The following is a 13,733-nucleotide window of genomic DNA, read 5'->3' as shown; positions in this document are numbered from 1 at the left end:
AAAGAATATGTCAATGTGAGGGATCTCAAGCAAAGCCTGTAGATATATGACAAGAGAATAAGGAGAGCAGAAGGGCACACAAACTTGGTTGCTGGGTGGGCGAAATGCAAGGACATGCATGACTGGTTGTCAAGGTAGGATGGAGGCACAGGAAACATCAGAGGAAGGAAAAAAAGAAAGGACCACTGCACACCACACATTACTGGGATGAGAGAGGCAAAATACCCAAAACAAACCAAAGACATGGGGTGTTTATTGAATTTATGAGAGCTGTTTTGGAGAACAAAACAACAGATATATGTTTAACAAAGTACCTGTAAAAAGAGGAGAAAAAAAATGCTGCATGCTTTTTTTTTTTTCAGGTTTGGGGGGAGGGAAAGCAGTCATGCATGCCTACATGTAATTTCTTCAGGGCTGTAAAGGAAAACATTTAAGTGTCTGTGAGTGCGCGTGCATGCACAAAAGTGGTCACATGCAGCTGAATGGAAAAAGACCAAGTACTCACAATTTCTTTTCCAGGGAGAGCAAGTGCATAAGTGTGACAGTAGAACACCCAGAAATAATGGGAGGAGGTGAAGTTAATGTAGAAAAATGTCCTTAATGCCAACTGTCATCTGTATTATTGATCTGTCACTGAGGGACACTGAGCTATCCCCATTGAGAGAGATAATGAATTTCAAACTGTAGATATAATTTATATTTCTCATGGTATTCAACTTGTAATGCTTCACCAAGAAGTTTTTAAAAAGGAAGAACCAGGCTACAACTTTAAAAAAAATTACAATTAAGGGACACAATGGAAATGCAAATTAAGAAAAACTAAGGAAAAAGAAGGTGGTAATCAGACATCCGAAGAGGAGGAAGAAAGAGCACTACTTTGTCTCTCAATTACTGGAAATATACAGACAAAATAAGAGAAGCAGGAAAAACACTCTGGTTATGATGGATAACAGAGATCAAGCTGAAGTAACACAGTTGAAGGGAGAGCAGAAAAGTTCAGTGCTTTGGTTCTCCATATGCTAAACCAACTACTATCTAAAGAAAAAAAAAGGGGGTGGGGGTGGGGGGTAAACTAATCCTGCAATGGGGCTGGACTGTAAGCCTTCCAAAGCCCTAGATGCTGTAACACTGAAGGAGATAAAAACAAACCTAATCACTAAGAATGACTGTAGGTTGCAATAATTTTAGGTTTTCTTCTGCTGCTATTACAAATATTGCAGTTGAATGTGCAACTATTACTTTGATAGGGTGAATTTACTCTTCTAGCTTTAAAGCTCAGATAAAGAAGTTATATCCAAGTAATAACAAATGCTGAGTATTCCCTTTCTTTGAAAGTAGCCAATTATTAGAAAGGGTTCATCTCTAATTATGGAGTGTCCACCATCCAGCAAGGATTATTAAGACCTCTAGAGCTACAGCAAAGGTTCCACCATACCATACCAGCTAAAGAGGGAACCAGTGACACTGATGTGAACATCCGGAATCCCCCTTTGGTCCGCAGCAAGACCAAAATTACACTACTCATCACTATGCTCTGTTGCTAACAAGAAGAGGCAATTCTTGGTATGGGTCAGGAGGAGCATAAGCTTATACACAGTACATCGTTGAAAAGAAAATTCGCATTACTTCTTGGGCAAAGCGGCATGACAAATAAGTATGCACAGAGGCAGCCATTTACAAAGGAAAGGGAACAAAATTACACACATGGTGCATGGCATAGGAGGGAAGGTGAGCAATTCATAATGCTTTTGATTAAAGGAGGAAAGAGCATGCATGTTTGAGGGGGCAGGAAGACTACAAGCACATGCGGGAAGCAATAAGAATGGAGGGGAAAAGGAAAGATGTATGGGTTCATGTTATAGAAAAAAAGGCAAGAGAAGAAACGCAAGACGAAAAAAAGGCAAACAGGAAATGAAAGAAGAAATTTGTAGCTGTTGCAGAGGAGGAAATATGAAAGGAAACAGATGTGCCTCCTTCAGTGGATGGAGAATACTCCAGGAGAATTGACGAACCCAGTGAAAAGTGGAGAGAGCATGTCAAACAAATTCCACAGGGATCTCCCTTTTCCCTAGCAGTCCTTGCATGCAACCAAAGTTGCAGAGTTAGTGGTCTGGTACCTTAGAAATGAAGATGCCTTCATCAGTGGGATCAAATGGATTTCCAGCATGACCTTTTGCTCCACCCCGAATGCTGATGCCCAGCTTTTCTCCTGGAGCCTTTTCAATGCCTATTTCCTGTAAACACAGAAAAGGTCTCCTTGTTTCTGGGTCAAGTTCAGACTGGAATTGTTGAGGAAACACTCCTAGCAGCTGGCCATATTCTAAATACTCTGAAGAGGACCTGATTTAGATCTTTCACTCATTTGGCACAGTTTATTCCTTTTGATGAGGCACTGCCCTTTTCTGTACTTTCCTGTTCAGGTCTGGTCTTCACGAAATCTGATCATTCTCTGATCATGGTATCACCACGGGCATGGCAAGAGACCCTCCACAGTCCTCAACTGCATATATACTTACAAGCAACTCAATTCTGCCACAGGAGAAGGAAATTTCAATCAGAAGTTTGGTTGTATCCTAGTTGCAGACTTCCAGCTAGATAAGAAACTGCCTTCAAAAGTGATCCTTCTATAAAGAAGAGTGCAATTCCCCCAGTTCTCTTACTCAGAACCTACCTGCATACCAGGCGGTGGCGGATCTCGCCTTACTAACATAGTCAGTTCCTGGGTGTTGGAGAGCAGGGCATTCACTGCTTCCTGGTGGGTAGCATGGCGCAGGTCAATACTATTTACCTCCAGGATCCTGTCCCCTACACGGAGCCCACTGCGAGATGCCAGTCCACGGGGAATGACCTACAAAGAATCATTAATATTACAACTAGAGAAGGAAATTCCATCTCTCCTTGGGGAGACACTGGCTGTGTCCCTAATCCTCCAACATTCTCTGAGGCCTGTTTTGACTTGTCTCTCTGCAACCAAAGTTCCCCAAGAGGTAACATATCTGTGAACACTGGCAAAGAATGAAGTAAGATTTGCTTTACAGTGTCATTTATATGTTCTTATATTCCTGTATTATCATTTTCATCTGAACCATTCCTGTGTCAGCTTTTCCATTATTTTGCCTGTGGCTGTAACCAAAACACAGCTTTCTCAGAAGAACTGAAGGAACTCAAATGTTAAACTGCAGGGCTGTTGTGGGAAGTGCATCATCTACCATTACAAATGGCCACTGTACCAGGACTGACAGTGTCAGTACAACCCCAGCCCTCAAGTGCTTTAGAGCTACAGAGTTACTAACCAAGAAACCTACCTTCTATTCCTCGTAAAACAATAGAGTCAACAAAGAAAGAGTAAGATCTGTGAGCACGTGGATAACCAGGGTTTGTTGGGAAAGAGTAGGTTTGGCTTTGGTAAAACCAAATCCTGCCTCATTCACCTGCTGAAGCACTGTGAGAGAAACAATGAACACATGAAGGAAGGAATCTGGTAGGCATGACTTCTGATTTCCCAATAGCTTTTGGCAAGGTCTGACCCTAAAGGCTATTAGAGAAGCTGTGTCCACTGGATGGGAGGAAAGGCCATCTTAATGGACTGAAAGTTGATTAAAAGAGAGGAAACAAGGGTAGGGCTGGACGGCTGCTGCTCAGGACACGAAAGATTCACTGGTGGGGTGCCTGGGCAATTGGTGCAGGACTGGTATGAGTCTATGGAAAAACCACCTTCAACCATGCAAATACAACACCAAACTCAGAAACAGTAACTCAGGACAGTTCCTAGACACATTGTCACATGTTCTCTGAAATCATGGGCTCTACATGCAGGAAGAGACAAAAAAATCCAAGAAAATTTTGGACACCATCAGAAAGGTTACTGAGACTAAGACAGACAGAATCACCCATACCTCCAGGACCATCCCGTTCTCTGCTCCCAAAAATGCAGAGCAGAAGGGGACCCAGAAACTGTGCCGAGGACTGTGCAAGGATGATGGTGATACACCACAGGGTACGGTCCTCAGCACCAGCTGCAGTATCCCTGGTTCTTCAGAGGAAGGATACAGCTTTCAGGGTCTTGGGCTATAGGGGAGCGCCTGGGACCTCTCCCTGAGGCTGGTGGTGGCCTCACCAGTGGAAGGTGTGCTCTGATCAAGGTGCCGAGCTGCCAGGTGAAGAAGCTACAGGATGAGATGAGCATACTGCATAGCAATAGTGAAAATGAACAGGTGAGCAACAGGCTCTTTGCAGAAACCCTGCAGAGAGGAGTCCAAATCCCATGTTGTACAAAGAGAGGCAGAGACCCCTGGGGATTTTCATTCTTAAGAACAGAAAGATAAAGGAAACGTTGCTGCTGTCTTCAAATACCTAACACAATGGTACAGAGAAAACAGAGGCCAGGCTCTTCTCAGAGGTACACAGTGTTATAGGGAGAGAGGGAAGGGATCCAAGTTGTAATAAGGAAAATTCTGACTAGAGTTTTCTAGGAAGAAAGTGTTCACTATAATAGTAGTTAAACACAGGAAGAAGAGACCAGATTGACTGCAAGATCTCCATCTTTGGTGATACTCAGACTTGACTAGACAAGGCCCTCAGCAAGTTGCTCTAGGCTGGCCCTGTGCTTTCAGTGAGATCAAATTAACTCTGCAGGTCCCTTCCAACTTGAATGATCCTGTGAGGCCACATCTTGAGAAGGATATAGTGGAGTTACAGAAGATCCAAAGAAAGGCAGCTAAAATAATGAGGGGATGGAGCAACACCTTGTAAGGAGAAATGAAGGCCACAACTCTTGAGTTTGGAGAGAAGGCTGAAGAAGGAGAATGGATGAGGTTTACAACACTGAAGGTGGTGAATAAGCTGAATACAGGACTTCTGTTTACCAAACTGGCAATCCAAGAATGGAGGAGCACTCGGTGTAACCAGTGGGATACGGATTTAGAGCAGATCAGAGTGCTTCTTCAGGTGACAGGTAATGAAGTTCTGGGACTTGCAGCCATGGGTGTTAGAGGAGACAGATTCAGCATGTCCAAGGGACAAGAGATGTATAGATGCAGAAAGGGCTGGACACAGGGATGTCCTCTCTAACATCCCTAATCCAATGACTGTGGATGTGCGCGACTGCGAAGGAAATGAGCTGCAGCAAGTGGCTGACTTGTGTGCTGTCTCTAAATAGCATCAGCTAATGCCACCACTGGAAAGAGAACATTGGGTCGAAGGACACTGGTCTGAATGCAGAAGAACACTTCTGTTTTTCCTTGCAATTACACACTCATCCCACTAATGCTTTCTGAGTAATGACTGGATTTCTGAAATGCCTGCATCTTTCCAGGATTCATTAAAAGCCGACGTAAGCTCAGCAATTTCAAAAGCTAAGTCTCCCCAAACATTTCAACATGGATTATGCAGGTTTGCAGGCTTTTACATGCCATTTATGTTTCTACAACAGCATCAGTATGTCTAGTATAAGCTAACTCTTTACATATGCATGCATCCCTCCACCATCCCATTTCTTTTTAAATCTATACTGTACTTCTCAGACTCTAGCATCAAAAGCTTTCATATTAACTCCAATAATTAAACAGCTCAGGAATGTCCACTGCTAGGCTGCTCACACAGGACTCTACCTTTGAAATGAAGACACCTGGTTCATGAATCCCAAATGGATGGCTTGAATGGTCACTGCCTCCTACGATGCTGAGTCCCAGGGGACCACCTGCTTTCACAAGGTGAATTTCCTTGAGGGAAAAAGAAGCAGAGTCAGATAGAGTGAGGGATATCACAGAAGGACCACAAACACTCAAAGACATGGAGTCAGGGATGTTTTGCATGAGCACAAGGTACCCACAGGCCAAGGGGGTTCCCCATTACTTGTCAATGCCCCAACAACACAGTGAGCCAGCCCTCATCAGACTAGCAATTTTTCAAATTAAAAATACCCAAGATTACACTTCCCCATATTCCAACACACAGACTCACCTCAATGGGATATTGATCCTCCAGGCCTTTAGACAGATGGTTCCTTTGCAGTGAAGGCGTCTCCTCTGGCGGGCTCTCCCCATGGCTGGGAGGCGGTGGTGGGGAGTGCATGCGCACTCGTGGCATGCCTGGTGAGTCTCCCTCGCTGAGCTGCTCTGCACCCTCTCTCTCTACCAGCAGCACGATGGTGGGGGAGGATGCGGTAAGCAGCGCTACTGCCTGATCATGCCTGGCTTCTGTCATGTCTACCCCATTGATCTAGAACAACCCGCAAACTCAGTGTCAGACCATCACCCGAGTACACCCTGTCATTTTAAGCACGTAGCCAAGCACTCTAAGGGACCCCCATTCCACTGGAACACTGCCCCTTCAAAAAAGCCTGTACCCAAAAGCACTTTGTAACTTACCCCACTCCCTCCTCTCTGACAAAGGGACACAGGCACCTGCTCATTCTCCCCTGACGACAATCCTCTTTCTAGACAGCTTACCAGCCTGTTTCCCACCTTCCCTGTAGAGCTCCAAGCCCTAACAGCATCAGTGATGCTCCAGGGGACCATGAAGACCAATTATGGTGCTCCACCTCCTGGCGCACTGCAAACTTAGCTATTGGCCAGGCTATGCTGTGGCTCACTCAGTACCAGAAGAGCACCTGTCACTCCTTGGCTTTGCATTCCAGGTTTCCTACTGGGTCATGACAAAAGAAGCCCAAGAGGTTGCATTAAAGGAATGGGTCCAAAGGTCTCAATATGGGAAGACGACATAACAGTGATTCCCAGAAGTGATGTCACAGCACGCTAATGTGCCATAGCATCAGCTGCCTTTGCACTAGGCTGCTTGCACTCATCAATCACTTTCAAAGCCCAGATACAGGCACTGAAGAACATGACCTGATATGCAACAGGACCTGTCACTGGCCACTGGACTGCTGGGCAAGGTCATGGCAGTCTGGAGAAGATGTCAGTTTTAAGCCATAAAAAAGGTAACCCAGGTATAAGAAGACTTGGAAGCACTGAGAATGAGACTCTGTTGGTCCACAGTGACTGACTGGCTGACGCAAAAGGAAAACTAGCACTCTTTTGGACTGGAAAACATTATCTAATATGTTATGCCAAATAATTCCAAGAATACAACCACAGTCATCTTGTGATATCAGTGAAAGATATGATGCTTCAGACAAAGAGGCACTTCTGGCATGTACAGGGAAGCAGCAATGTCATTCACACAAAGCGTTGAAGAGAACTCATCTGAAAAACTGTATCCTATTCTCATCCTTCACACACACAAAAAATTATCTAACGTAAGTTAACAAGATGTGCAGGGAAAAGCTGATACGACAGGCAGGGGAACAAAGAGCCTTTCCTATGAAATTGAGAGTTAAAACAGCTTGCCTAGAAACCCAAAGGACCAGAAAGGATGCGACTGTCCATGAATGTATGAAGGACAGGATATTGAGAGGAGAGCTAAGCTAGAAGAACACTGCCAAAAGGATGAAACTTGCCATGAAAAAGCTGAAGCTGAAAATTAAAAGGTTTCTAGTCCTTGGATTCTGGAAAAGCTTTCCAAAATGAACAATGAGGACATGAAAATAACAGCTCTTAAGATGGAGTTTGATCACCCTAGGAAATAACAACGTGACTTTGTAACAGACACAGCAACTGGATTTTGTAGCCCAATTCCTCGATGTCTGATTCCTAGAAATATTACAGTTACTCCCCAGCTCCTTCCACGAAAGCAGTTTCTGGACAAAGCGGACTGCACACAGTCTGACAAGGCTTTGTCCAGAACCTCCATAAACACTGCAACCACCCTCACCCGACCTGCCCCATCCCATCCACAGTCAAGCGTGCTACTCCTCTTACAACATGGAAGAAGATAGGCAAGACAGCCCTATGCTGTCAGACACAAAAAGGAAACTTTCAGGCCCCCAGCATCTCCTCTACTCAGAGGATTGTCCCTGAAGGGACACCCTTGGCACCAACCACAGAGGACAAACAGTAGGATGTGAAGGCATGCCAGCCTGCACATGCATACAGGAAGGATATAAAGGTACCTGGGTAATAGCTCCTGAGCATGAGAGACAAAGCAATAAGCAGGAAGAGAATAAATTAAACACGCAGATGCACAAAACTTAATGAAATGCAGATAACAGAAAACTCAAGACACTCATGGATGGATCATTAAAGGAATCACTCAAACAGTAACATTAAAGTGCGACCAAAAACTCAGTAATCAATATGCAGAGGGAATAAAGATTATAATGGGTTATCAGAATAGCTCTCACTGGAAAGAGCAAACTTGCTACAAGAAGTTTTAAGGGGGATTGTGGGAATGTGCAAAACTTATTATGGGATGTTTAGCAGAAGGATCATATGTGGGAAAGGGGAGCGGCCAAGGAGGAGAGGGGAGGAACAAGCATGGGAAAATAGAGACAGTGGAGAATAAGAGAGGCTGATCACATGCAAGCAGGCTGCTGGTCAGTATGCTTATGGGGCCAAGCCCTGTGCTTGGTCACCATAGTCTGCTCTATCTTTTTATCAAACTGTTTGTATTTACTGTGTGAGTTTGCTCTCTGCTCTAGGTATGAGTGCAAGATCTACTAGTAAAATTCAGGTTAGACTAGCCAGCCAGTATGAATCCAAAACGTGGAAAGCCCCAACAGCTGGCCCAGAAACTGGATAAAAGGCTTTGGGTCTGACCAAAAAAGCCTTGAAGAACTTGACACTTGGGCCAGAGACTGAAGAGATCTGCAAACATGAATATTTATGTGAGTTATGTGAGTTGAGTGAGGGACTATATATGCATGTTCCACTAGCAAACTTTAAACCTGATTAGCCAGACGGTAGGAATAGGGTTAAGCTCTCTGTGTTGTTCATGCCCTATAAGAGTTGTTTGTGTTTGTGTTTATGTGTGCCCCTGAAAATGTACTGCCTCCCTTCTTGTCTGTAAATCTGTGGCCAGCCACATCTGCACTGTGTTTCATCTTTGGAATGTGCTTTCCTGATGGCTGGAATGAGGAAAAGTGGCAGCCTTGTGTCCAGTGGACTGGGAAGGGAGGCTCCCCTTGGGTTCTCCCATCTGCCAGATATACCAATTTTTAACAAAGATGTCATGCAGAAGAGACTTGGCCCTTAGGTTCTTATCACCAGATCAAGGCCCAACATACTCCACAGACAGACCTGCTGAAGCAGCACGCATTCCCCTCTTGTTCTTCTGCCACTGACAAGAAGATGAGAATGGTCAGACTTGGTCAGACCAAAAGTATACAGTGGTACTTCCCCCACCTAGTGAACAGGGACACAGGAACACAGGAACTCCGAGTCAGCGATATATCATATATAACAGCCCTTGATGGCATTTAACTCATTAACTTCTCCATTACCTGGCAATCATGATGCCTTCCCAGCTTTTCGACAGCTAGTTTTCAGTGGCCTTTATTGCTACGTCTCTGCTTAGCAAGAGAACAAGGCCAACCAGTGCAGTTCAGCTATCTAAGTGACCAGAGGAAGGGAAAGAGTGTCATCTGTCCTTTCCCAGCTCTACAGACTCTCCTGGGTGCCAGGCAGTTATATTGTTCTGACAAATTTCTTAGTGATCAGACTGCTCTCATTAGGACCCCATGTGTTGCCTGGTGCTACTAGTGTCCTAAATCTCCCCCAGAATGTTTTATTCAGTCTACTCCCAGTCCTATCCAAAAAAACTAGCTGCCCTTAGCCACTGCTCCCAGTCCTGCACCCTCCCTTCTAGATTCTCATCCCACAATTCAAACTCTCCAGCATTCCCCCCTTGCAGTTCCCATGTCTTCCACTGCCAAAACATCTCTCAAGATGCCTGTGATGACTCTCAGGACACACTAGAATATGGAGAAAGCTGGAGAGTTAGTAGTCAATCACTGGTGAGTTCTGTGGGGTGTTAACTTTGAAGAGAGATCTAGGCTGGCTCTTCAACCCATGTACTCAAAGCTCCCTTAAGAAAGTAAAAGGAGCTATCCTAGTCCTTCCCCTGCAGAGAAGTCCAGGATGATTTAGAGCACAGGGGAAGAGTATGAAGCTGTGCTGTATTTCTTCTCCTAAGAAAACAAGAATTCTTTGGCAAAGTGAGAACTGAGGCATGACTAGGAGACTAGAGACTAGGCTTTGGAAATGGGCTTCTGCCTGCTGGACTTATGAAACCACCTGTATCCTAATGAAGGCCCTCCTGCTTTCCCCATGCAGATGCAGGGGAACACATGCAACCTGCACTGCACACCCCAGGAATCATCACATCCTGAAAAGTTTTCCAATAAAAATGGGCAACCACTGCTTCAAAAGAATTGTGGCAAATAGGGAATTTACGCGATGCTATGTGGGCACAGCTTTGAAGTGAACAGATACGCTCTCAGTGTCCAGTATCACTGGGCCAGGGCAGCCCCACACCTCTAATCTAGCGCCAGATTTTGCCAGAGACAGTGAAACTCACACAGCTGCTCATGCATCTCTTACAGCAAGTAGATATTCTCGAGGACAAGTATCACTGAGAAGGTATCATAGAATCATAGAATGTCCTGAGTTGGAAGGGACCCACAAGGATCAAGTCCAACTCCTGTCCCTGCACAAGACAGCCCAAATTCACACCACGTCTCTTGAGGGCGTTGTCCAAGTGCTTCTTGAATATTGCCACGCTGGTGTCGTGATGCCGCCCTGGGGAGCCTGTTCCAGGGCTCCACCACCCTCTGGAGGACGAACCTTTTCCTAACCTGACTCTCCCGTGGCACATCTCCCTGCCATTCCCTCGGGTCCTCTCGTTGGTCACCAGAGGGAAGAGATCAGCGCCAGCCCCATATGGCTGAGAGGCCATATGGGAGGCCTCAGGATGTTACACTACCACTGCGTGGATATCACAGTAGTGAACCCCACAAGCAGGGAAGGCAGAATGGCAACTGCTGCCAGGAGGCATGCCTGCTGGAGAAGTAACAGTCAGACACTTGCTGGAAGGCACAGAAGTTATGTGAATAGTCCAGACTAGGTAAGCGTTCTCCTGGAAGATAATAATTTGTTGCTGCTTTCATCATAACTGAGCACAAGAGTTGGGCTGCCAGCTGATCCTCAGCACCAAATCTTTTATGACTATACACACTTCAGAATAGGTAACATACTTGAGAGCAGAGGACTATGCTCTCAAGCACAGACATATTTCCTACCTATGCAGTAATACTGCGCTCATCCTGGCAGCAGGATGTCAGAGTACTAATGACAGCAAGGCCTTCATCCACATTAAAATCTAACAAAGACCTTGAGTTCTCTGAGCCCTAAATTGCAGTCTGAAGACACTGCAAGCTATTACTAGGGAATTAGATCTGCTTTTCCTAGGAAGCTGCCCACGGATATAAATAGAACTGCTAATGGGGGGTTGGAGGCAGGTCTGACTTTTGACTCTATTCTGAGATCTTCTGTTTCCTTCTTGCCACAGGTAGAGCAAATCAACGGCACATGATAGGCTGTGTGCCTGTAATTACGCCTCTCAGTCATGCCTCTGTACCAGTGGAGCGTCCTAAGATGAGCAAACACAAAATAATTAAGGCTATCTGACAACAATCAGGGTCAGGGCTTGATTTTGGGAGGAGGGGGGAGCACTAGCAAGGAGGGAAAAATGCTGGACCAGTTCAAGTCTCCTGCCAAGATATAGATGTCAGACCTGGGCCAGAGCTCCACTAAAATTTTATTCCACAGCATAAATACAACACAGCCCCCAGCCTAGGGATAGAGCAGACAGAAGCCAGCACTGACAAGGCTGTATCAGTGTTTACTCACGCCAGCTCTGTGGTAACACGTGCTCTTACCACAACAGCTGGATCAGAAACCCACCACCAGCACCAGGATGCAGGAGCTTTCACTCAGAGGCAGCATGCGAGCTTGGGAAGAGGGTCAGGAGACTCGGCAGACTCTCCCCGCAGGAGGGGGAGCAAGTGACACATTAGGCAGAGAGACTTGAAGTTAGAGGCAGCAGTGAGATCCATACCACTGGCACAAACGGGAAGGGAAACTGGGGCCAGAGTTTCAAATGAAAGCAGTGGGAAGCACTGCGTTATGCCCTGCGCAGCTCCACACCACCCTCAAGCAGCCTCCCTCCACTTTAGCCTAAGCTGACCCCTGCCACTCGGCTCTCTGCAGGGAGCCGGTCAGCTGTGCCCCAAAGGGCTTCCCTTCCCACATGCCATGCTGCGGCAGAGCCTTCCGAGGCTGTCCTATAGGGCCAGATGGAGGGACACCAGGCCAGGGCAGTGCTGTCATATCACCTCTCTCCAGCACAGCTCAGACTGCCACATGCTGTTCCTGTGGGGAAGCACTCACATGCAGCACTTGGGGAAAGGGGAGGCATTAACTGCACCCGCCGCCAGTCGCAGGCTGGGGTAGAACCGCCAAGATTAAATTCTCTCCCAGAAGGCTCAGGAGCTGAAAAAATGACCCCCAAAATCCAACTTCAATGACAGAAAAACAGCCCTTGTACAAGGAAGGGCAGGGAGCCAAGTCAGACCCCTTCCCTGAACACCCACACTCACCGAGATGACCCGATCTCCTACATGCAGGATCCCGTCCCGATGGGCTGCACCACCCTCTGCAATCCGTGAGATAAAGATCCCCTGAAACACAGTCACAAGGGTCAGAGTAGCCTGTGCTTCCCCTCACCAGGGCTCGGCTTTCCAGAACCGTTCCTGTACTCCAGGCAGGTCTCAGCACTTTCCCCTTTGCACACCCCTCCCCTATCCCAGCACTTCCCATTTGTTCCTCACTCCACACAAACCCTCTTCTGCTTCCAGAGCCACCTGCAAAACCTCCAGCTGGAGCAAAGCCTTCATGTGGCTGAGAGCCCAGAATATATGTCAAGAGGAGAGCAGCAAGATTAAATGTCACTGGCAGCGACCATGAGCCCGAGCCCCAGCCCCACCTCCTTCTGAACTTCTCTCCTTCCCTGACTTAAGAGTAGCTTCTGGCTCTCAGAGCCCGTCTGGCCCACCAGCCCAGGGCCATGCTGCACTGCTGTGTGCCCGTGGGTGAGGAAGACCCTCTGCTGCTCCCACAAGTAGTGCCAAGAGTTGGGGATCAAGCACCTTCCTTCCCAGGGAATCATTACTGACCGTGTCCCCAGCCCGGTAGGGCGTGGAGCCTTTGCCACCAGCAATGCTGAAGCCCAGGCCCTTCTCATTGCGCATAAGGCAGGTGGAATATCTCTCCGTGGGAGGTGCCCCCTCGGGTCGCTCTGGGAAGCGCAGACCACCTCGCCTCTCACGGGGGCTGTAGTCATCCTCAGGGCGCAGCGGTGTGACAGTGATGGCATTCTCCGGCTCCACCATCCGCTCCCGCAGAACTGTCATGGAGACGGAGCTTCCTGATCCACGCAGAGCTTCAACCGCCACATGATGCTCAGCACAGTGCAGGGACACGCCGTTCACCTGGGGACAGACAGAGCCAGGCACAACCCTTACCTCCAAGGGGAGTTCTTCCAACAGCTACACAGACAGCTCCAGCCTCAGCAACTGCTGCCCAACGGAAGCACAGCTCATCCGCTGCAGATGGTCGACACCTTGTTCCCACAGGGGTAGCCAGACTTCACCTGCTGCCTGCAAGGGAGCTTCTCTGCACTCGCACAGCACAGGAGGCTCCCACAACACATGCTGCCTGTCCCATGCCAGGGCAGCCCCTGCCAAGCACAGCAAAGGCCCTTTCAGAGGAATTCTCCCCCTACAGGGAGCTCCAACTTCCCTACCACCTGCATCATCCCTGCAGGCAACAAACTCC

At 47.1% G+C, this 13,733-nt stretch overlaps 1 protein-coding gene across 44 annotated transcripts in view; it reads right to left on the bottom strand.

Moving 5' to 3' along the window:
* The window catches only part of SCRIB (scribble planar cell polarity protein), a 122,562-nt gene that overhangs the window by 52,691 nt on the left and 56,138 nt on the right, over window positions 1-13,733 (bottom strand). For all 44 annotated transcript variants that reach the window (XM_075086060.1, XM_075086038.1, XM_075086036.1 and 41 more), the window contains 6 exons: window positions 13,073-13,387; window positions 12,497-12,577; window positions 5,962-6,219; window positions 5,610-5,720; window positions 2,672-2,848; window positions 2,118-2,234 (listed from right to left, as the gene is read on the bottom strand). In XM_075086060.1, the coding sequence (XP_074942161.1) occupies window positions 2,118-2,234; window positions 2,672-2,848; window positions 5,610-5,720; window positions 5,962-6,219; window positions 12,497-12,577; window positions 13,073-13,387 (1,059 nt within the window). The remainder of the gene's footprint in view (window positions 1-2,117; window positions 2,235-2,671; window positions 2,849-5,609; window positions 5,721-5,961; window positions 6,220-12,496; window positions 12,578-13,072; window positions 13,388-13,733) is intronic.

The sequence above is a fragment of the Phalacrocorax aristotelis genome, chromosome 2, assembly GCF_949628215.1.
Source record: "Phalacrocorax aristotelis chromosome 2, bGulAri2.1, whole genome shotgun sequence".
In the NCBI taxonomy this organism is placed as follows: domain Eukaryota; kingdom Metazoa; phylum Chordata; class Aves; order Suliformes; family Phalacrocoracidae; genus Phalacrocorax; species Phalacrocorax aristotelis.
This window is presented reverse-complemented; position numbering and strand designations above follow the sequence as displayed.